Source organism: Sarcophilus harrisii, chromosome 2, assembly GCF_902635505.1.
Source record: "Sarcophilus harrisii chromosome 2, mSarHar1.11, whole genome shotgun sequence".
Classification (NCBI taxonomy): domain Eukaryota; kingdom Metazoa; phylum Chordata; class Mammalia; order Dasyuromorphia; family Dasyuridae; genus Sarcophilus; species Sarcophilus harrisii.
The window spans coordinates 338,664,774-338,690,056 of NC_045427.1; the positions used below are offsets into that span (position 1 = coordinate 338,664,774).

The 25,283-nt window shown below is 31.9% G+C and overlaps 2 protein-coding genes across 3 annotated transcripts in view; one reads left to right on the forward strand and one right to left on the reverse strand.

The window, feature by feature from the left end:
• The window catches only part of GEMIN2 (gem nuclear organelle associated protein 2), a 26,578-nt gene extending 12,038 nt beyond the window's left edge, over positions 1 to 14,540 (forward strand). The window contains exons 8-10 of the mRNA XM_031952952.1: positions 12,153 to 12,263; positions 13,029 to 13,087; positions 13,471 to 14,540. Coding sequence (XP_031808812.1) covers positions 12,153 to 12,263; positions 13,029 to 13,087; positions 13,471 to 13,510 — 210 coding nt within the window. The 3' untranslated portion in view covers positions 13,511 to 14,540. The remainder of the gene's footprint in view (positions 1 to 12,152; positions 12,264 to 13,028; positions 13,088 to 13,470) is intronic.
• Positions 14,361 to 25,283, reverse strand: part of TRAPPC6B (trafficking protein particle complex 6B) — a 17,917-nt gene continuing 6,994 nt past the window's right edge. Inside the window, exons 2-6 of one of the 2 annotated variants that reach the window (XM_031952953.1) lie at positions 24,934 to 25,001; positions 23,818 to 23,935; positions 21,531 to 21,614; positions 16,146 to 16,239; positions 14,361 to 14,878 (exon numbers count right to left, since the gene is read on the reverse strand). In XM_031952953.1, coding sequence (XP_031808813.1) covers positions 14,847 to 14,878; positions 16,146 to 16,239; positions 21,531 to 21,614; positions 23,818 to 23,935; positions 24,934 to 25,001 — 396 coding nt within the window. In that variant the 3' untranslated portion in view covers positions 14,361 to 14,846. The remainder of the gene's footprint in view (positions 14,879 to 16,145; positions 16,240 to 21,530; positions 21,615 to 23,817; positions 23,936 to 24,933; positions 25,002 to 25,283) is intronic. The other variant, XM_031952954.1, reaches the window with a different exon arrangement.

Genomic DNA, 25,283 nt, shown 5'->3' on the forward strand with positions numbered 1-25,283 from the left:
GCCAAATCTGTCTCTTGGCAAGAGCTCAAAATGTATGTGACACTTAATGGTTGTAGTTCAAGATGTCCTTCTCTTTGATTAAAAATAAAAGTCCCCAGGGCTCTAGCTTGATGTGGATAAAACCATAAAATGTGGAATGGGGATATGGGTTTAAGAAGCAGAAAATTGTGTGAGCTTCCTGGGGTTCAATTGAAACTATAATAGCAGTCATAAAGCCAGGTGAAAGGATAAGATAAAATGATGTTTACTCTGGAGAGACAAACCAGAAGCTTCTCTCTCAACAAAATAACTTCCTCTTTGCCATTTATTTTTTTATTTTTTAAAAATTTTCTTATTTTTTCTTATTTTTATTTTTTTAATAGCTTTTTATTTACAAGTTATATGCATGGGTAATTTTATAGCATTGACAATTGCCAAACCTTTTGTTCCAATTTTCCCCTCCTTCCCCTCACCCCCTCCCCTAGATGGCAGGATAACCAATATATGTTAAATATGTTAAAGTATAAATTAAATACAAAATAAGTATACATGTCCAAACCGTTATTTTGCTGTACAGAAAGAATCAGACTCTGAAATAGTGTACAATAACCCTGTGAAGGAAATAAAAAATGCAGTTTGCCATTTATTTTCAAGGTAAATGCCAGAACCCTAGGAGAATCTCAATTCATAGGTATTTTGGACATAAGATTCCTTAACTAGCACTCCTGAAGACTTTTATAATGCTCACATTTAAATGTGTGTGTGAGTATTTATGTATTTACATATATATAGTTAGGAAGTACTTTCCCTACAATATATGGGGAAGTAGTTTTTAAAAATCGTATTATTGCTATTTTATGGATAAAATTGAAATTTAGAGATCAAAAAATTGTGTTCAGAAAACAGGCTTAATACTCAGGTATTCATCCAAATCTAGTCACGTGTCAGTATCTTACTCTAGGATATTACCAAATGATAAGAAGATTGGCTACCCTTGTTACATAGTGCCTCATTAAAATTCATTTGCTACAAGAACCATATTTTTACAGGAAACAGTTTAATGGTTAAAGTAACAGACATTAGCAACCTAATTTTTTTTCCTTCAATAAACACTTAAATATTAGGAGTATTATACTGAAATCAAAAGTTAAGTAGGTAAAAAAAAAAAATTAAACTAAGGGAAGAAGGCAACTGGTATTAAGTGGGAGAAAAAATCTTTTGCAAATAATTGAACTTTTAAGATATTATATCTTACTGGACTAGACTTTGGGATCTGCCATATTCATAATATCTTCATCTGTCATATTTGAACCAATAGGGGATTTTAAAGAAAATCCTTTACTGTGATAATACTTGACTATATTATCCTGAATGTTGTGTGGGAGTAAAGAGGGTTTATGGTTCTTTTTTTAATTTATTACAGCTTTTTATTTACAAAACACATGCATGGGTAATCTTTCAACATTGATACTTGCAAAACCTTCTATTCCAAATTTTCCCCCTCTTCCCCCACCCCCTCCCCTAGATGGCAGGTAGTCTAATATATGTTAAATATGTTAAAATATATGTTAAATCCAATATATATACACATATTTATACTGTTATCTTGCTGCACAAGAAAAATCTGATTTAGAATTAAAAAAAAAAAAAAAAAAACATGACAAGGAAAACAAAATGCATGCAAACAATAACAAAGAGTGAAAATACTATGTTGTGATCCACACTCAGTTCCCATAGTCCTCTCTCTGGGTGTAGATGGCTTTTTTCATGTTGGAACAGCCACATCCATCAGATAGTCTTGTTGCTGTGTATAATGATCTCCTGGTTCTGCTCATTTCATTTAGCATCAGTCCATGTAAGTCTCTCCAAATCCTCTCTAAAATCATCCTGTTGCTCATTTCTTACAGAACAGTAATATTCCATAACGTTCATATACCATAATTTATTCAGCCATTCTCCAATTGATAGGCATCCATTCAGTTTCCAGTTTCTTGACACTACAAAAAGGGCTGCCACAAACATTTTTGCACATGTGGGTCCCTTTTTCTCCTTTAAGATCTCTTTGGGATACAATCCCAATAGTAACACTGTTGGGTCAAAGTTCAATAACTTTTTGAGCATAGTTCCAAATTGCTATCCAGAATGGTTGGATTCATTCACGGTTTCATCAACAATGTATCAGTGTCCCAGTTGTCCCACATTCTCTCCAACATTCATCATTATCTTTTCCTGTCATCTTAGCCAATTTGACAAGTGTGTAGTGGTGTCTCAGAGCATTTGTCCCATAGTGATTTGGAGCACCTTTTCATATGACTAGAAATAGTTTCAATTTCTTCATCTGAAAATTGTTCACATCTTTTGACTATCAATTGGAGAATGGCTTGATTAAGAAATCACATTTGAGTCAGTTCTCTATATATTTTAGAAATGAGGCCTTTATCAGAACCTTTGAATGTTTATTTGCTTCCCTTCTAATCTTGCTGCATGAGTTTTGTTTTTACAAAAAATTTTTAACTTAATATAATCAAAATTATCTATTTTGTGATCAATAATGCTCTCTAGTTCTTTGGTCACATTCTTTCCCACCTTCACAGGTCTGAGAGTCAAACTATCCTATGTTCTTCTAATTTATTTATAATATCATACTTTATGTCTAGATCATGAACTCATTTTGAGCTTATCTTGGTATATGGCGTTACATGTGGGTTATTGCCTAGTTTCTGCCATACTAGTTTCCAATTTTCCCAGCAGTTTTTGTCAAATAGTGAATTCTTATCCCAAAAGCTGGGATCTTTAGGTTTGTCAAATACTGGATTGCTATAGTTATTGATTGTTTTGTCCTGTGAACCTAATCTACTCCACTGATCAATAAGTCTGTTTACTCCACTGATCAATAAGCCAGTACCAAATGGTTTTGATAATTGTTGCTTTATAATATAGTTTTAGATCTGGTATAGCTAAGCGACCTTCATTTAATTTTTTTTTTATTAGTTCCCTTGAAATTCTTCACCTTTTGTTCTTCCAGATGAATTTTGTTATTATTTTTTCTAGGTCAGTAAAATAGTTTTTGGGAGTTTGATTGGTATAGCACTAAATAAATAGATTAGTTTAGGTAGTATTGCCATCTTTATTATATTTGCTTGACCTATCTAAGAGCACTTGATATTTTTCTAAAACTTTTAGATCTGACTTTATTTGTGTGGAAAGGGTTTTGTAGTTTTGCTCATATAGTTTCTGACTTACCCTTGGCAGATAGATTCACAAATATTTTATACTATCAACAGGTTTTTATTATTATAACTATTTATAAAATGGATGGATGGATAATTTTTCAACATTGACCCTTGCAAAACGTTCCATTCCAAATTTTCCTCTCCCGCCCACCTCTTCCCCTAGATAATAAGTAGTCTAATACATGTTAAATATGTTAAAATATATGTTGAATCCAATATGTGTGTACATATTTATACAGTTATCTTGCTGCATAAGAAAAATCGGATCTAGAAAGTAAGAAAAAAACCTGAAGAAACCAAAAAATGCAAGCAAACAATAACAGAAAGAGTGAAAATGCTATTCAACGGTTATTTTAAATGGGATTTCTCTTTGTATCTCTTACTGTTGCATTTCGTTAGTTATGTATAAAAATGCTGATGATTTATGTGGATTTATTTTGTATCCTGCTACTTTGCTGAAGTTGTAGATTATTTCTAATAGCTTTTTAGTTGATTCTCTGGGATTCTCTAAATAGACCATTATATCATCTGCAAAGAGTGATAATTTGATTTCCTCATTACCTGCTCTAATTCCTTTAATCTCTTTTTCTTCTCTTATTGCCAAAGCTAGCATTTCTAATACAATATTAAATAGTAACGGTGATAATGGGCAACCTTGTTTCACTCCTGATCTTATTGGGAATGGTTCCAGTTTATCCCCATTACATATGATGCTCACTGATGGTTTTAAATAGATGCTACTGATTATTTTAAGGAAAAGTCCATTTATTCCCATACTCTCAAGTGTTTTTAATAGGAATGGATGTTGGATTTTATCAAATGCTTTTTCTGCAACTATTGAGATGATCATGTGGTTTTTGTTGATTTGGTTATTGATATAGTCAATTTTGCTAATAGTTTTCCTAATATTGAACCATTTTAGCATCAATATTCATTAGGGAGATTGGTCTATAATTTTCTTTCTCTGTTTTTATCCTACCTGGTTTAGGTATCAGTACCATGTCTGTGTCATAAAAGGAATTTGGTAGGACTCCTTTAATCCCTATTTTTTCAAATAGTTTATATAGCACTGGAGTTAATTGTTCTTTAAACCGGCTTTATACCCAAATGACTGATCTTACAAGAACTAATTGCTAATGGCAATATCATAACAGCCACAACAATAGCTCTTTCAGCCCTACTAAACCTATTCTTCTACATAGGAATCATCTATGTATCATCCAGCCTTACCATATTCCCATCCACCAACAACTCCAAAATACAATGATACAGTAACTCAATACAAACTACCACACTAATTCTAGCAGCTACATTCATGTTAGCCCTGCTACTTCCCCTAACTCCCCTATTCATCACACTCTCATAACTAAGAACTACAAGACTTTACCTTGCAAATGGAACACTTTAATTAAGCTAAGTTCTCTAAACAAGCGACAGCATTTAAGCTACTTCTTCGAATTTGCAATTCAACAAAATATATACTTCAGAGCCCATTTAAAGGCTTAATTTCAAGCTAGACCAAAGGCCTTCAAAGCCTTAAGCAGGTGTTAAATCACCTAGCCTTTGCAGACATCCTGAGAGACTCCTGCTTTGTAAGAAAAAAAAAGGCAGGGAGTCCTGGGGCAGTCTCAATAAACTGCCTTTACCTCTAAACTGGAGGGTATCTATCCCCCTAATTCTTAGTTAACAGCTAAGTGCCTCAACATTTGGCTTCAATTGACACTGGTAAAAGGAGATATCTAGTCTCTGTCTTTGAATTTACAATTCAATGCTTATCCTTGGCCATTTTACCCATGTTCATTACTCAATGACTTTTCTCTACAAATCATAAAGACATTAATGTAATTATAAATATTTATGTATATAGAGTATATATTTATAGTCCTCTATCATATAATAATATACCTATTAACAAATAGTACTAAATACATTAATGTAATATATTGTTAGAAATTAATAAATACATGCATATCTTTACCTAATATAACTCATAATAGTACATAATACATATTATGTATATGTTACATAAGACATAATATGTTGGCGTACATAGACATTACATCCATGAATAAAGATCAACAAAGCTAATTCCTCTAGCAGATCATTACCTTTAGGAATACCGTTATCCTCCACTCACAAGAGATCAGCAACCCGCCATCTAAAGATACACGATGCTTCAGAGCAAGCCCACAACCTGCAGACGAACCTTATTTCCTCTGACTGCCTACTGGTTGCTACTTCAGGCCCATTCGTTCCTAATTCAGCTTAACCATGCTTTTTGTAGAAGCATTTGTGATGGTAACAATGCTGTTTGGCCTCATATTGCGGTATCTCCAGTGATTGCTATGCCATTAGGTAGTTTTTAATTTGGGGGTGGCTTATCAACAGGGCGGGAGCCTGAGGGACGCCATTAAAAATGCAGACTTACATAACAAGACCAATAACATTTCAATCAGACATCAACTGAGAATGAACATCGGACACACACTTATTTCCAAAATGGTGTTATTCGATGAATGATGATTAGACATAATATTCATCAAAAACATACATTCATACAATGTTTAGATATTAAGCTAAGTATTAATAATCAATTATATTAAAGATATAATCAATGATCAATAGACATATTATTATCATTATATTACTAAAACCTCACTAGACATGCGTTTATATTCCTTTCCCCACAATATGTAACCCAATCGACTAGACGAACATACTAAGGGTGCATTTGTATGAGTGTGGGTGCAAGTATGTGTGTGTGTGTATGTGTATGTGTGTCCATGCGTGTTTAGGCGAGAAGCAAAGACAAACAATATTTATAATAGTTTCTTACCACTAAACCCCCCCTACTAAATTTTATCCCTTCTGTCAAACCCCAAAACCGGATGATAGGCCTTCAGTATGGTAATTAAATACCGCAGAGAAATAGGTACTAAAACACATGCAAGCAACAACTAAGTCTACCTCAAACCCATAAACAACCACTCACTGTTAAAACTACTGTATTATTGGATATTATAGGGTATTATAGGATATTATAGAGTATTATAGTAAACACCTAACTGCCCTATAAACTAGGCAAACACCTCTCTTCCGACCCAAACCTTAAATTCATCTTCATGAGAAAAAAAATTTTTTTTTTTGAAAAAAAATTTAATACTGACATACTATACAAATTTAAATTTTATCAAATGTTTGGTAGAATTCACATGTAAATGCATCTGGTCCTGGGGATTTTTTCTTAGGAAGTTGATTAATAGCTTAGTCTATGTTTTCTAAAATGGGACTATTTAAGTAATTTATTTCCCCCTTTGTTAATCTGGGCAATCTATTTTTTTGTAGGCATTCCTCCATTTCACTTAGATTATCAAATTTATTGTCTTAAAGTTGGGCAACGTAACTCCTGATTATTGCTTTAATTTTCTCTTCATTGATGGAAAGTCTTCCCTTTTCATTTTTAAGACTAACAATTTTATTTTCTTGTTTCCTTTTTCTAACCAAATTTACTAAAGGTTTATTTTATTGGTTTTTTCATAAAACCAACTCTTAGTTTTATTTAATAATTCAGTAGTTTTTTTTTTTAGTTTCAATCTTATTAATCTCTCCTTTTATTTTTAGAATTTCAAGTTTTGTATTTGATTGGGGTTTTCATTTTGTTTTTTTCCTAGATTTTTTTAGTTGCAAGACCAACTTGCTCTTTCTAACTTTTTTAGCTGCATTGATCTTCTCTTTATTTTATGCAAGTAAGCATCTAGAGATATGAAATTTCCCTTTATTACTGCTTTGGCTGCATCCCACAAATTTTGGTATATTGTCTCATTGTCATTCTCTTGCATGAAATTATTGTGTTTATGATTTGCTGTTTCATCCATTTATTCTTTATTTAGTCTCCAATGATCTATTTTCTCTTGGTTTTTTATTGAATGTAACTTTTATTGCATTGTGATCTGAAAAAACTGCACTTACTATTTCTGCCTTTCTACATTTGATATATATATATATATACACACACACACACACACACATACACAGAGAGAGAGAGAATTTTTGTATAGGTTCCATGAACTGCCAAGAAGAAACTATTCCTTTCTGTCTCTATTCAATTTTGTCCAAAAATCTATGATACCTAACTTTTCTAGTATTTTATTTATCTCTTTAACTTTCTCATTTATTTTGTGGTTCGATTTATCTAGTTCTGACAGAGCAAGGTTGAGATCTCCCACTATTTCTATTTCTTCTTGCAGCTCTCTTTAAGTTTTCCATTAGGAATTTCCATGCTATACCACTTGGCCCATATATATTTCATATTGATATTGCTTTGTTATCTGTGGTACCCTTTAGAAAGATATAGTTTCCTTCTTTATCTCTTTTAATTAGATCAATTTTTGATTTTGCTTGATCTGAGAGCAGGATGAATACCTGTTTTTTTTTTTTTTTTTTTTTTACTTCACCTGAAGCAATCCAGCCTTTTATCTTTATGTATCACTCCACGTTAAATGTGTTTCTTGTAAACAACATATTATAAGATTCTGGCTTTTAAAAAAGTCTGCTATCCACTTACGCTTTATGGGAGAGTTCACCCCATTCACATTTACAGTTAGAATTACTAATTCTGTATTTCCTGCCATCTTATCTCCAAATTATACTTTTCCCTTTCTTTTCTCCTTTCCCTCCTCTCCAATAGTTAAGTTATGAGCAACACTTGCCTCAAGCAGCCCTTCCCCCTTTAGAATCCCTCCCTCTTTCTTATACCTTTCCCCTCCAATTTCTATTTTCCCTTCTATTTAGCCTACCCATTCCATTTTTACCTTTCCCCTCCCCCTTTTCAGTAAGTTGAGAGAAGTTTCTCTGTAAACCAAATATGTCTAATATTTTTTCTTTGAGCTAGATCTGATGAGAGTAAGATTTACACAATGTTCACCCCCCTCCCTTCTTTCCCTCAAATATAATAGTTTTCCTTTGTCTCTTAGTGAAATGCAATTTCCCTAATTTTACCTCCACTTTTCCCTTTTTCTGGTACAAGTCCCTTTACACCTCTAGTTCCTTTTTTATATTATAACTATAAAATCAAGTTTTACATGCACTCTCTATGTATACCCATGACAGAAATATAGCTCTCAAGAGTTCTTTTTGTGCTTCTCTTGAATCCTATATTTGGAATTCAGATTTTTTTCTTTAGCTCTGGTCTTTTCATCAGAAATGAATGGAATTTCACTTGTTTCATTGAATGCCTGTCTTCTTTCCTGGAAGAAAATGCTTAGTTTAGCAGGGTAATTTATTCTTGGCTGCATTCCAAGTTCCTTTGCCTTTCAGAATATCAGATTCCAGATCCTTCGATCCTTTAAAGTGGAAGCTGCTAGATCCTGGGTGATCCTTATCGTGGCTCCTCGGTATTTTAATTGTTTTTTTCTGGCTGCTTGTAATATTTTTTCCTTGCTCCCAATATTTATGGATTCTGCCAGTCCAGAACTAATTCAGAGGCTGAATTTGGTAATTAACTGAGGGTCATGGGAGAAGATCAGAAAAAAGCGTATGTCCTCTCCACCATCTTGGCTTTGCCCCCAGGCTCATGATTTTTAAAACAACTTTACAATTATAAATTTTTTTGGTACAAGAACAATTGATTATAAAACTAGAAGGGATCTTAGATAGCTATCCAACTCCATTATTTAAAAAAAAGTTTTATTGATGCCATTTGTCATTAGTCATTATCACATCCCACCAAGACCTCAATTGAACTCTCCTTTGTTTCTCAATCTGTCCCACAATTCCTCTGACTTAGCTAATTGAATGTATATGCATATTATTTGTGTGTAAATTTTATGTATGTCTCAGCAGTGTTCAAAAATGTGCTTTCAGCATTTAAAGTTCATCCCTCATTAGGAGGTAAATGGTGTTTTATCTTCATTTTTTTGGTTTGTCATTGCATTGATCAGCGTTCTAAAGTTTTATAAAGTTTTTTTTCTCTACAATGTCATTGTATAAATTGTCTTATTTTTAAATTAGTTCATAAAAGTCTTCTCAGGTCCCTATGGAATTGTCTATTTCTTTTTTTATAGCTCAATTGGATGCCATTCCATTTATATACATAAAGCTTGTTTAGCTATTCCCCAACAGAACACCTCCTCAGTTTATTTTTAAGTGTCATAAAAAGAGTTATTGTCATTTTGTACATATAGATCCTTTTCTTTCTTTGGTTTCTCTTCATTTTTATAAACATAGTATAGCTGAAAGTACAGTCAATAATTTCCTGGTCATAGTTCCTGATTCCTTTCCAGAATGGCTAGAGCAGGAGTGTCAAACATGAGATCCACAGCATTCTATCTGAATTAAAATGTAACTGGGAAATATTTAACAAAATAAAATACAATAAAATGCAGATGACGTTAATTTAGGGTTTTCTAAGTCAATATTTGGCCTGCAGGTATCTTTGTTTGATTTGGTGGTCTTTGTTTCTATTTGATTTTGACATCAGTATCCTAGAAAACCATTTTTCCACAACTTCATTTTTCATCTTTGCCATATAGTCTCCCTTCAAACATAAGTGTTAAGCAAAAACATTCCTACAGAAGTTTTGTCTGACAAGTTTACATTGTATCTGTTTTAAGTATGTGTTTTTTGAAGTTGAATTTCATTTTACCACTAATCTCATTTTACAGAGGATACCGAGACCCAGAAAGGTCAAGTGACTTGCTCAAGATTAAGAACCAGGGTTCAGTTCTGAATTCGTAACTTCAATCAAGAGTTCTTACTACTGTTTTCATTTAACCCATTTAATCTTCTGTTCTGATGGAAGGAAAGATTTAACTTGGACACCTGAGTTTAAACTCCTAGCTCTGGCACCTTCAGAGCCAAGTCACTTAATTTCTCCAGTCTCAAATTTCTTCCAGTATAAAATGAGGGAGTATAACTAGATGATAATGATGGTGACATTAACATTTGTATCTTAAGGTTGGCAAAAACAATTTACATATGAATATAAATTTTGATTTTACCCATGTTATTATTCCCAGTTTACAAATCTAAGGCTGAGATGTTGTGTGACTTGTCCCAGATCACCCAACTAGTAAATTTTTGATGCAGGATTTGAATGCAGATCTTTCTCATTCCAAATCCAGCAAACTATTAACTCTATCTTGCTTCAGGTGACATCTTAAAGTACTTTCCAATGTTAGATTTATGACCTTTCACTCACCTTCAAATTTGTAAATTTTCTCTACAATAATATTTCAGTAATATAATTTGTGCTTTGCCTGAGTACAATATAGAAGTCAGGGCATGATTGCATTTTATTACTAAGCCAACCAAGAAATTTTTTTTTTATTTATGACTATATTTTTACATATATGTTTTACTATTTTAAAACATTTTATATAGTTATTTTAAATCAGATCCTGCCTCTGACACTAACTTCAACTCTAGCAAGCAATTTAACCTCTTTGGGATTCAGTTTACTCATCTATAAAATGAGAGATTAGACTCAGTGGCTCTTGGGTCATTTACAGTTCCAAATCTATGATCTTATAAATATCAACAATAATTTCTTATTTCTCATATATTTTTTATAGATTACTTTTTTCAGAAATGATACATTACCATACAATTGTAATTTAATTTTTTGAGAGTCTGCTTTTGTGGCAGTGACAATATTCTGTGTTGTTTTGTTATCAGAATTTTCACAGAATAGTCATCTATCGCTTTATCAGTTTAATCCTGTAGCAACTAATAATGAAACTTAAATTTTATTTTAATGGTTCCATGATAACAGCATGAAATATGACAGATCCCAAGGAAATTTATTAGTAGAAGCATCAGAAAACATTTTATAAATAACATTCCCATTTTGGACTTAGAAATCAGTTAATTCAGAATATAGAGATACTAAAGAAAAACTTGGCCACTTTTGATGTCTAACAAGTTCTCATGAGTTTCCCTACCCTGGAAAATAAAAAATTCCTGTATTGGCAAGAAACCTTGGAAGAAACTCTAGAAGGGAAGGGTTTTAATTTTTCATTTTCCCTTTAGCACAATAACTAATTCTGTTACTTAGATCCCCTATGGAAATCCACTTAGTTGTCACTATCTAAACTAGTTTAAAATTTTACATTTTATTCATAAGGCAGTATGTTGTATAATCCTTGATGGCAAACTCAGATTGAAACAGTTACTAATCTTAAACAAAAGGATCTCTACTGGCCATATAGTGACTTAGAAAACTACATGTTAACATTATCTATGGTTTATTGTTTTCTTTGTTTTGTCAATTACTTCCCAATTTTCGAGCCTAGAAGATGTAGATTCAGGTCTTGCTGCTGAATGGCTATATAACCCCAGGAAAATCATTTTATTTCTCCTTGTTTCAGGCAATTACACATTACTGATAAGAGGCAGATCTATATGGTTTCCTAATTAGGGAGTTCTTTAAATCAGTGAAATCAGATGTCCATCTCATATCTTCTAGGATTTATTTGTAGCAAAGAATGTAACTGTTTATTACTATTATCAGAATGTTAAAGCAACAAGAAACCTTAAATAACTTTCTCCATCTTACATCTGCAGATGAGAAGCTGAAGTTCAAGCAAGTTGTGATTTACTAATTCCAAGATCTTTGACTTTTAATTTGTTTTGGTTAGACTCCAACTCTTTATAACAGGCTCAGCAATTTGCTTATGGTAGATTTAAACCCAGTCTTTTCCACCCTTCCCCTCGTTATGTAATGAGGAAAACTGAATTCAAGGAGGTTGTGATTTATGTAAGGTTACACATAGGTGGCAGTTAGGATTTAAATTCAAATATCCTGACTCCAAGCCGAGCACTCCACTCAGTGTATCACAAGAGACATATCCATGAAAAAAGTAGTGAAACATATAAGAACTTATAGATAGTATTTTATTAAATACTTTATTTATATATACATATAATTTTTAATTCATTCAGGGAAGATGGCTCTATGCTTTGTTAGCTTGCCTTGAAAAACCATTATTACCTGAAGCTCATTCATTAATTAGGCAACTTGCAAGAAGATGCTCTGAAGTGAGAGTCTTAGTGGTAAGTTACAACTTTCTATTTCAAATGATATCTTAAACTTGTGTAATACTTTAGTTTGCAAAGCACTTTGATATATTTTATATTAATAGAAAAACATTACTTTACCCTAGATGGTGACTGAAAATTTAAACAAAAAAGAAAAATTGAAAATGCACAATGCGAATTTTTCCCAATTCAAAGCTATTTCATTGTTGTTCTGTGAATAATCAAATAAGATTTTTGACACATACAAAAATCTTACATTGTTAATCCTACTACTGTGTGAGTAGCATGTTTTATGCTTGAGCTATTAATGCCCTATGTCATTATGAGTCATCTGGCTCAAGTTCTCTGATGTGCTCTTTCAATTAAGCTAAGACAAATCCTTTTGTGGTTCCTCTCCCCTATATTGCAAGGGCTTCTGATCCAGGTTTTCAGTTTTCAGGGTTATGCATCTGTCTCCACTGATCTTCACAATATAGATGACATAAAATGTATTAGGATATAGGTTTTAAGTTGTATCTTCTTAGCAAGAGGCTAGAGAGATACCTGCCTTTCAAGCTTTTAGGCCCAGAACTATTTTTATCAGTTAATTTCCTTCAGAACCCCTATTAAATAAAGTCTTGGCTCAGCACTATTATCCTTCCCTTTCAAGAACATTGTTATGGTACAGTAGCATAAATAATAACTTCTCCAAAGTGCTTGTTTTTTTTTTTTTTTTTTAAAGTAAATTTGGTGGAACCCAGAAAGCAGAAATAAGATATATTATTTTTCTCTTTTTTCTAGGAGAGTAAAGAAGATGAAAGAGTATCTGCTTTGAATTTATTAATCTGTTTGGTGAGCAGGTATAGTAAGACTTTGTTTTTTATCTTGTACTTCTAAGTACTACTTGTGTGCATTTTTTTCAACATGTCTGTCTTTCCTATGTGAACATTTTAAAGAAGCCCAGATGTTGAGTAAGTTTAGTAAATAGGAAAAACCATAAAATGCTATACCTACTTTATGCTTTCTTAGCAACATTTTGTGAGTTTCAAAAATAATACATTTTAATTGGATATCAGCTCGAAAGTCTAAAATGTGTACTTATTTTTAGAGTGCTAAATTATTGTAGTTCTTTAAGTAAGGTCCCTAGTGATTTTTATGCCATTGCTCTTTGTGTGATGTTTAGGTATCAACTAAGTTTTAAGCCAAAGTTCTCCATAAATACTAACATTTGTCTTTTTAATAGGTACTTTGATCAGCGAGACCTGGCTGATGAACCTTCTTGATAGTAAGACAAAAACAATCTTCAATTATAGAATACTTATGATGTAAAAGAAACAAGCAACAAGGCAGATTTCATCAAAATTTCAGTGTTTTGTAACAATCTTAAATTTGATATATTACTGAAATTGATGTTCTTCGCAAGATCAATGTTGTGTTTAAGACTCATTTGGCTGAGTGGCATGTCGCACAGTTAGCAATTAGTTTTGTTCAAAAGTGTCTTCAATTGCAAACCTTTCAGAAATATTAAAGTCATTCAATAAGTGAAATGCTTTGTATAATAACTTTTTTAAGTTCCTAAATAATGAATGCTGAAGATACTTGATGGAAATAAGTTTTAAAATTCCTTTTGCTGAAAGTAAAATTAGGATATTAAGAACACATTGACCAAAACAGAATGATCAACATTAGGAAATGAGATAATATTTATTGCATACCACTGGTAAACTCATGAGGAATACTTAATATAAAAGATTTGAACATGTGCAACGTTTTAAATTGTTCGAAATGAATATTCATGTTATCTACTACAGTTGAAGAATGGACATTCTCAATTACCCATTTACCTGAATGTAGTGAAATTGACTTCCACAAGTAATCTTTTTGCATGTGAAGTCATCCTAATTTATCTCATGTTTTTAGAGCTACAGTTCTTTATTCATTTATTGAATCTAGTATCCAACCCATGAATTTCCTTCATCTGATTTCTTGCCAAGATTTACCTCCTTTCTAGAATTCCATTCTTGTTGAACCCAGAAATTATCTTCCAGGATGTTTTTGTAGTGCTATGAGTGGATTTAAAATAAAAGCTTTTTCATACAAATATTAAGATTGCTCATTTTAATATATATCAGCTTTTTTTTTTTTTTTAATTTAATTTAATCTCATCCTTTCGTGGACCTGAAAAAATTGGGTGTAAATGATAACTTTTTTCTCTTTGCTAATTCAGAAAGACTTTTAATTTTGCTCTCCTTTTTAATACTAAATAAATATTACCATTAATCAGTAGAGCACAAAGAAATGTTACTTGGTTTTTGTACTTAATAAAAATTTTAATGTAATAAAGTTGAATATAGTATAACTGTCATATATAACTACAGCATAGTGTCTCAGTAAAATTTTCTTTGATTTTTTTTGTTCCATTAGATGATAATATATTCCATACTATGGTAATCTTATTTAAGAGTGCATATTACATTATCTAATAAATTAACATATAGCTTACATGAATCAATGATAAACTGATGATAATGCCAGTTAAGTCAAAAGTTACTACTCATCAAAAATCTTTATACATGAATAATTTAATCTTTTTACATTGTAGAAACATTTTCGTACATGCTATATCTTCTGTATCATGACTTGAAATTTACCTACAAAAAAAAAAGAAATATTTATTGAACAATAATACATATTGAAATGAAAAACACAAGCTTGGACACTATTTTTTTTTTAAAGCAGCTTTGACCAAATAATTTATTAAAAAGATGAGAATGCTTTTTAAAAATTTTGCTCATAAAGCATCATCTTAAATGGAAAAGGAGTAATATTTTCATTACTTACACCATACAAGGTGGCTGGGATAATCAAATGAGAATGTTGAAGGAACTGGCAACATTTAGCCTACAGAAGAAAAGATTTAGAGGAAGAAGCTTTGTTCCGCTTATTTTCCCAGAAGGCAAAACTTAGGAAAAATGAGTACAACTTGCAAAAAGGCAAAACTTAGATTTGCCATAAAGAAAGACAGTCTAAATACTAGATCTATCAAAAATTGGGAAGAGCTGCCTTAGGAGACACTGAATTTCCATCACTAGAGGTTTTCAAATAAAAAAAGACAAGATGTAAAAGGGATTTTTTTTTTTCAAGTATTGGTTATTTTGTTCTCTTCCAAACCTATCACTATTGGATATTTTAAATTATAAAGTTGTATATGATTGCTAATTCTTATTACAATTTTAAACATAGTCAAACTCTTTTTTTTAGTAGTTTAAATTTTCCCAGAAACTAGAGAAAGACACATTCTTATGTTATCACAACTTATTAAAATGGATTTGAGACTCCCATTTAAGGACAATTATACTCTTAAGTATACGATTAAAATTAAACTCTTAAGTCTTAATTTCTTTTTTGACTTTTACCTAATGTGGTACAAATTCTGTGCTGGTTAAAAATTATAACAATCTTTTTTGGAAAAAACAGCCTTGTGGCTCTCTTCAACAATGAGATGATTTAAACCAGTTCCAGTTGTTCAATGATAAAGAGCCATCTACATCCAGAAAGAGGACAGTGGGAACTGAATGTGGTTCATAACATAGCATTCTCACTCTTTTTGTTGTTTGCTTGCATTTTATTTTGCTTCACTTTTTTTTTTTAAACTAGTTTAATTTGATTTTTCTTGTGCAGCACAATAGACGTATGTTGGATTTAATGTATATTTCTACCATGTTTAACATATATTGGACTACTTGCCATCTAGGGAAGCATATGTGAGAAAGGGGGGGAAATTGGAACACAAGATTTTGCAATAGCTAATGTTGAAAAATTGTTCACACGTGTTTTTGAAAAATAAAAAGATGCTTAAAAGAAAAAATGAAAAAATACAGTCTTACTATAAAACTAAGAAAGAGAAACTTTACTTACATGCTGGCATTGCTGACACTTCAGCTGTCACAATACTTTTTATCCCCAAATTTGATAAGCCACCTCTGATTAAGCCACATGTAAATGCTAAATACTGGGGGGGAAAAGGGGAAGGGGATTATGAATGATGATACCTCTTGTAAATTCAAACCACAGTAAATTTACATAATGCTGTTTTGATTTTTTTCTATAGAGGAGTTGAGAAACTATCAATTTGTAAATTTTCATGTGACCAACAAAATTATGAACTAGACATATTCCTCTAGTCCCCACTAAAACAATCAAAAAAGGGGGGCAGGAGGAGGGAATTATGTACAGATGGAGAAAATCATACCTGAATCAAGACAACGAGAAAGAACCAAAGTAGCTTTATGAATTTAGATCTTAAATCATTCAGCACACATCCTGTATTGGCTTCCATATATCCACCAAGGTTTGTGCTGTGGAACCACATTAATAGTCTCTTTTACTGCAGACACTACAAGGCATACCCTACCTAAGGGCAGACGATAATTTGCCCAGCTTTGTGAGGAAGAGAAGTGGTCTTAGACCAAAAATTAGGCTAACCTCTAATGCCTAGGGTAATCTTTTGATTAGAGAGCTTTCAAGGCTTCAGAAACTATCCAGTCCCTTCTGATCTTGAAAGAGGTGCAGACATTGACTCTCAGGAGGAACTAAGATAAGTAGCCACTCGCAGGGGCTATCCTGGGCCTGAAGGAAAAGAGGATCAAAACCCAACAGCCAGTAATCATGTAATCCTAGATGCTACTTATGACAGGATCAAGACTAGTGAAACATAAATCTCCTAAAATGGGTAACAACTGAGGCAGATTTGCAGTTCAACCCTGGGTATAACCCACACCTCAGCAAAAGAGAAAAGTCAAGCGGGAGAGGGGTGAACCAAAGGCTGAAAAACCGAACATGTAAGAAGGAAAAAAATCAATTAAAAACCTAGAGCACAAGCAGATAAATCAGCAGTGAATTTTAAAATGACAAAGGATGAACATCAAATCCTCAAAGAGTGTACAAAACTCTTAAATATTACAAGACAAAGGCAAATCAATGCAGAGTCAAACGCAGAAAGCACAGGACCAAGGAAGGGTTTTCCAGAATGGTTCAAAGGAGAAATAAAATCTTTATGAGAAGATATTAGACAGGAACAAAATTAGAATAACCAATCTATAATACATCTGTGAGAAGAGAAGCAAAAGGTAATAATGTTAAAGAATATGAACACTATGCAACCAAAAGCCATTGACTTTAATACAATATTCAGAGAGAACCTATGGATCCATGGGTCTCACTGAAGTACATGATAAATAAAAAATATGAACACAATAACACTGATAATAATGTTGTCAATCCTCAACTTTGGTGGAGGTACCAGTCCTATGAAACAAAATGAAAATAAAAAATACTAATGTTGACACATGGAATCTATGGAAAATAAAATGTTAGGTCCCCTCTGACCACTAAAAATCAATTTTTCAGAGAGATTGCTGAATTTACTATTTTTGAAACAGCATACTCTCCACACTTAATTTTCTGTTATGCCACCAAAATATTTACCTTCTCTGCCCCCTTTTTCAGTTCTCTTTTATTTATTTTCTCTCATTAGAATTTAGGATCCTTGAGTGCAAGGGCTCATTCCTTTTGGATTTTTATTTCCAGCACAGCACTTAAATATCTATTGTAAACTACAGAATCTTGTAATACCAGTACTAATTACAATTTTTTTTTGCAGTGTGATTTACATAAGTTGTATTTAGAATTTCTTCCTTTTAAAAAACACATATAGAACTGATGCTAAGTGAAGTAAGTAGAACAGGAGAACATTATACACAGTGGCAACAAGATTATGTGATATTCAACTCTGATGGACTTGGATTTTTTTTTTTTTTTTTTTTTATTTAATAGCCTTTTATTTACAGGATATATACATGGGTAACTTTACAGGATTAACAATTGCCAAACCTCTTGTTCCAATTTTTCACCTCTTACCCACTCCCACCCCCTCCCCTAGATGGCAGGATGACCAGTAGATGTTAAATATATTAAAATATAACTTAGATACACAATAAGTATACATGACCAAAACATTATTTTGCTGTACAAAAAGAATCAGACTCTGAATTATTGTACAATTAGCTTGTGAAGGAAATCAAAAATGCATGTGTGCATAAATATAGGGATTGGGAATTCAATGTAATGGTTTTTAGTCATCTCCCAGAGTTCTTTTTCTGGGCATAGCTAGTTCAGTTCATTACTGCTCCATTAGAAATGATTTGGTTGATCTCGTTGCTGAGGATGGCCTGATCCATCAGAACTGGTCATCATCTATGGACTTGGATTTTTTAAACAATGAGATGATTCAGGCCAATTCCAATGGACTTATGATAGAGAGAGTCATCTCCATCCACAAGATTGTGAGGACTGAATGTGGATCACAATATAATATGTACACCTTTTTTGTTATTTGCTTGCTTTTTTTCATTTTCTTTCTCATTTTTTCCCTTTTTGATATGATTTTTCTTGTGCAGCATGATAAATGTGGAAATAGATACAGAAGAATTGCACATGTTTAATATATGTTTGCAGTCTAGGGGAAGGGAGAGGGAGAAACATTGAACATGGGGTTTTGCAAGAGTGAATGTTGAAAACTATCTTTGCATGTGTTTTGAAAATAAAAAGCTATATATCTCAAAGACATCTTACAGGAAGGACCCATATGTGTAAAAATGTTTGTGGCAGCCCTTTCTGAAGTGGCAAGAAACTGTAAACTGAATGTATGCCCATCAATTGGAGAATGGCTGAATGAATTATGGTATATGAATGTTATGAAATATTATTTTTCTGTAAGAAACAACCAACAGGATGATTTCAGAGAGGCTGGAAGAGACTTACATGAACTGATGCTAAGTGAAATGAGCAGAATCAGGAGATCATTATACATGGCAGCAACAAGACTATCCAATAATCAATTCTGGTGGATGTGGCTCTCTTCAACAATGAGATAATCCAAACCAATTCCAATTGTTCAGTGATGAAGAGAACCATCTATATCCAAAGAGAGGACCATGGGAGCTAAGTGTGGATCACAACATAGCATTTTCATTTTTCCTGTTGTTGTTTGCTTGCATTTTGTTTTCTTTCCTAGTTTTTTTCCTACCTTCTTGATTTGATTTTTCTTATCAAACAAGATAACTGTATAAATATGTGTGTGTGTGTGTATATATATATATATATATATATATATATATATATGGGATTTCACATATTTAACATGTATTGGACTACCTGCCACCTAGGGGAAGAGGTGGGGGGAAGAAAGGGATAATTTGGAACAGAAGGCTTTGCAAGGGTTAATGTTGAAAAATTACCCATGCATATGTTTTGTAAAGAAAAAAAACACATGTATTTATAATTTTTCTGCATCCTAATTTACTTTTATAAAGGTTCTATGTGATAATGAGATATATTTATATAATATTCTTGTTTAGTGGACACTAGCAGAGTTGCACTATGCTTCTGAGGCGTAAGTAAAACATAGAACTTGGGTTTTAAAGGTAAACAATGAAAATATGCAAAGAATGCACAAAGTTCTTTAAAAATGGTAAGATGACTAAGACCAGTGAAATGTCTAACAGAATACCAGCTATTCCACAAACTTTTGTGCTTCTCATGTTTTTTATACTGCATATAGCCACAAGTGTGTGCAGCTGCCAACTTAAAAGTGAAAATGAGGTTACTAATACAATTACATGAATGTTTGAAGTCACAAAAGTTAAACCTGAAAATATTGAGGATTGACTGTCTAAGAAAACGATATAGAACAAAGCTACAATTAAGCTCAATTCCAGGAGGAAAAAAAATCATCTTTTGTTTAACCCTCCAAAACACACACAATTGTTAAATTTAACAAGACCACACACTTGACAAATTTGACAGTTCTAATGGCAAAAAAAATTTTTACAAGGCAATAGAAGACCTCAAATATAAAAGAAAGGAAATTCTAATAATAGATAATTCCTCACCCACTAGAAACAATTATTTTGTAAGTTCTGATTAAACAGTATATACCATAAACTAAATCACAGTAAATGGGGATAGGGAAGATGCAGGACATAGGATTTTGTGATATGCTTTTAGAAAAAGAAGAGAAGCTACAAGAGAATGGGAGGAGGTCACAGAAGAGAGGAACTGAAAGTAGACAAATCAAAGGGGAAAGTTTCGATCTAAGGGCAAGAAAGTCCCACTGAAGAGCACTCCCAAGAGTAAAAAGGTTCATTTATACCTTATGAGCTGAAAACCAGATAATAGTTTTAATCTAATGTTGGTACACTGGAAGACCACCTTGACTGTTACATATATAATATATGGACATATATATTATCCTATATATCTCCCTCGGGAAAAGGGAAGGTAGAAATCTACAGGCAACTAGTACCAAGGAGACATGGGATGAACCAAGGGAAAATAGAACAATCGTGGAGGAAAAAAAAAAAACAGAATTCACTCACACAATTTGAAAATAGGATAATAGCTACTAAGGAGCACTGTTTCTATACATATATATATCAAGTTCTAAACAAAACAAGACTTACTATGGCTGGAAAAATTTATTACTAGAGGTCAGCCTGCCAAGTTTATGGGTCTCGCTCAACTTGGCTAGTCTGGACCTCAGATAGTAAACATTCACTGCAGGTGCCAGATCTGTACTCAAGGACTTTCTGGCTTGAAGACCTGCCAGAGCTCATGTTCCACTAGCACTGCCTTTGAGAATCCAAAATTACATCAATGTTATGATTATTCTTTAGAGCTTAGGTCAATGGAAAGAAAATTTAATTTAGAATGGGTCTCAATCTTAGTTCTGTGACCTATCATTTTTTGTCTTATAATGAACAAGTCATTTTATCTCTCTGGCTTCTTTCTCTGGAATATGTAAAATGAGAGCTCTACAGACAGCTCTAATTCTATGTCCCAAGTTTTTTAATCATTTCCAAAATTTTAATCAAATTTTCAAAGAACATGGTTCAATTCTTATGTAGGTAGAGATAAGAATTTGCCCATTTTGCTTAATTTTGCACTTCCGCCTGAGGTTTAAATTCCAAAAGGACTTAAGAAATTATTTCATTCAACATCATGAAAAGTTTTGCTAATTTATGCCTGAGCTCCCAATAACCCAGTGATGAATCCTTTTCTAAAACAAATTATTTTTCAGTGAATAATTACTCTCTTTAAATATTACTTTTTTTCAAGTCTTAGCAACTAAGCCATCTTTATCCTATTTTAAATTCACAAATCTTCCACAAACAGCATTGAACATGCTCATTAATTTGTACTTTTTTTCCCTTCAATACAGATGTCTAATCTTCTATGAAGTACCTTAGGTGCATGATCTAAATACTGTTTTCCTGCAGACATCTGAGTCAGGAGTCGAAATTTATTATCTTGAAGCACATAGATGCCCTGTCCCCAAAACAAAACAAAAAGAAACTTCTGGTCATTATTTTTTAATTTTTTCAGAATTTTCAGCCATGTAATAAATGATTATCATACTGTTTAAAAATTTAAGAAAATACTTTATATACAAAGTACACTTACACTTAAAAAAAATTGTTGCAAGAAAGCAGGTCAGAGTATATCAGTTGCCTGATCAAGAATAGTGAATTCATTAGATCAGACTACTTATGATTACACAGTATCAGTGCAAAATATCCACATAAATTTAATTTCATTTTTGTTTTGGACCTTTAATTTCAATGATATTTAGAATTCCTAGGGTGGCCGCAATGATACAAACCGACAATACTGCTTTATATATAAGTTGCAGAATGTTGTCTAAGACACAGAGAAATTGAGTGATTTGCCTCAATCTTCCAGGCAGCATTTGAACTCAATCCTTCCTGTCTCCAAGGCTACCTGACCCTCTATACCAAGTAAGTGGTCATATAAATTATTCAATTAAGATATATAATAAGCCAATCCTGATTTCAGAAAGGCCTGGAGAGACTTACAGGAATTGATCCTAAATGAAGTGAATAAAACCAAAAGATTATACATGGCAACAACAAGATTATGTGATAATCAACTATGAAGGACTTGGATCTTTTCAACACTGAGGTGATTCAGGCCAATTCCAACAGACTTGATGGAGAGAGCCATTTGCATCCAGAGAGAGAACTGTGAGGACTGAATCACAACATATTCATCTTTTTTTGTTGTTGTTTGCTTGCTTTTTTTTCTCTCTCATTTTTTCTCCCTTTTGATCTGATTTTTCTTGTGCAGCATGATAAATGTGGAAATATGTTTGGAAGAACTGCACATGTTTAATATATATTGGCTTATTTGCTGTCTAAGGGAAGGAGGTAGGGAGAAAGGAGAAAAATTTGGTACACAAGGTTTTGCAAGGGTGAATGTTAAAAACTGGCTTTGAAATTTTGAAAATAAACTATTACTAAAAAAAAAAATTAATGTTACTGAATACAAAAAAAGGAAAGAAACCAATCCTACTTCTTAATAATTCTTTTATTTCATGAAATATAGCATGAGTTTATTTTATTATTTTATTAAAACTTTTTATTTTCAAAACATTTTTGCACATGTGGGTCCCTTTCCCTCCTTTAAAATCTCTTTGGGATACAAGCCCAAAGCCCAATAGAAACACTGCTGGATCTCCTTTGTTCCTTTATAGTGTTCCTTCACTCTTTATGCCTACATCATGAACCCATTTTGACGTTATCTTGGTATAAGGTGTTAGATGTGGGTCAATCTCCTGGTTCTGCTCATTTCCCTCAGCATCAGTACATGTAAGTCTTTCCAAGCTTCTCTGTATTCATCCTGCTAGTCATTTCTTACAAAGCAATACTATTGCATAACATTCATATACCACAGTTTATTCAGCCATTCAATTTCCAGTTTCTAGCTACTACAAAAAGGACTGCCATAAACATTTTTGCACATACAGGTCCCTTTCTCTTCTTTAATATCTCTTTGGGACATAAGCCCAGTAGTAACACTGCTGGATCAAAGGGTATGCACAGTTTGACAACTTTTTGAGTATAGTTCCAAATGGTTGGATCCAAAGAACTCACTATTTGACAAAAAACTGCTGGAAAAAATTGGAAATTAATATGGCAGAAACTAGGCATTGTCTCTTAGATTTTTTTAAACTTTTAAAAGTGATTTTTTACTAATATTGTTTTAACATTGCCCAAATTTCTTCCTATATTCTTCCCTTTCATCCCTCCAAGAGAGGTATTCTTTATAATAATTTTTTTTTCATAAAAAGAAAAAAGAAAAAAAAGGAAGAGAAAAAAGTGAACAAAACCAATCAACACATTGAAAAAAATTACATTACATATAACATTCCACATTTGTGAACCATCCTCCATTTCAATGAAGTATGAATAAATCAATAAAATCAATTTTTAAAATTCCTAATTGTCATAGCTAAAGATTTTCCTTTGCTATTTATTCGTTATATCTGGTGCTTATAACAAAAATCATGACTCATTAAACCTAATATTAAAGTGAATAATACAATCTGAAGATTAAAAGAAACTATTTAAAACATCATTTTAACATTTTAATAATAAAATTAAATAATAGAAATAAATTTATTTTAACAAGGTAAAGTGATATATAAAGAAAACCTTAACATGTATAATACCTGATGATTTGTCCTTAGGTTATCAATTTGTTTCTTGAAAATGGTGGTCCAAAAATCTTTGCAAATGAACTTCATGATATCTAATTCATCCTTGAACCTTGCAGTATCCTTTGTAAACCTAAAAAGAATTAATAGCTTCAGAGTATTTTCCTCCAAAGAAAGCAAAACAAGCAAATTATGAATCTACTTTCCAAAAGGAAAAACTGCATATAATATTTAGTTAAATCATTATAATTATGTATTTATTTGGTTAAAATTATTTATAATATTTTAAATGTCATAGTGACATCAGGCAAAATGAATTTATATCATGGTTATTATTATTATGTCACAATCAAAATTTTAATAATATAAATGAAATTTTGAAAACAGGAAACCAAATGTATTTTTAAGTCATACTATATTTATTTTATAGCTTAAACAATTTGATATTCAGCCATTATTTATTCTTAGGTATATTTAAAATAAATGTTTAGAAAGACAATAGAATTAGGATATGAAGTATACTATAAATATTAAATATTTAATGATAAAGAATACATTATGAAACATAATTATGAATATAGAAGAATATCAGTGTGTAACAAAGCCTTGATAAAAATTTATTTTAAAACTCTAAGAATCTGTTACGTATATAAACATGTTTCATGAAGTATTTTTGATCCTCTGGACTTTAAATAAATTTTAAACAAATTAAAAAGCACTAAATTTCACTAAGGACTTACATATATAATAAGAACTTATATGTACATGTTTAAATTTAACAAAGTTTTTAGAGGAGAAAATATACACAAAGGCATAGTGTTAGCTACTGGACTATGATAAAAGTATAAAAATCACTTGAAATTTCAGCTCATAGTGAAAACTCAAAACTTAGAAGAAATCAAGATTTAGGCAGAAAAACTGGCAGGCACTCAACAATGCTCTCCTTTTAATATATGAGTCATTTTAGTTTATAACTTAACCAGTAACAAAATAAAAACAATCAGCATTGTGCCAGAGAAAACATGCTAGGAATCAGAAGATTCCTATTTACTGACATATTAATGCACATATGACATATGACTAGCACTACATTATTGTTACTATTATCATTATTATTCAAATTGAACTTACCTTTCTATCAATCCTTGCCCTACTCTAAAACCCATGTTCTCCAACTTAGTAATGCATCTTCCATTTTCCTATAAAATACAAAAAAGGATTCTGGATTTTATTAAATTAATAAAAATCTAATTTCCAGATTTATTAAGACCAGAACTTTGAACTAATCTCCAAAATTAAAAAATGTTGATTAATCCCTTCTAAAACTTATAAAAATTCCTTACTATCTTCAAAATTATGAACAGGTTATTAATTTTTTCTTCTCAATTAAAACATGAACCTAGTTATAGAAAATTATAAAAAGAGATTTTTCTATTATTCACATTTCCAATAATTTTCATTAGTTACTAACAAAGGATATC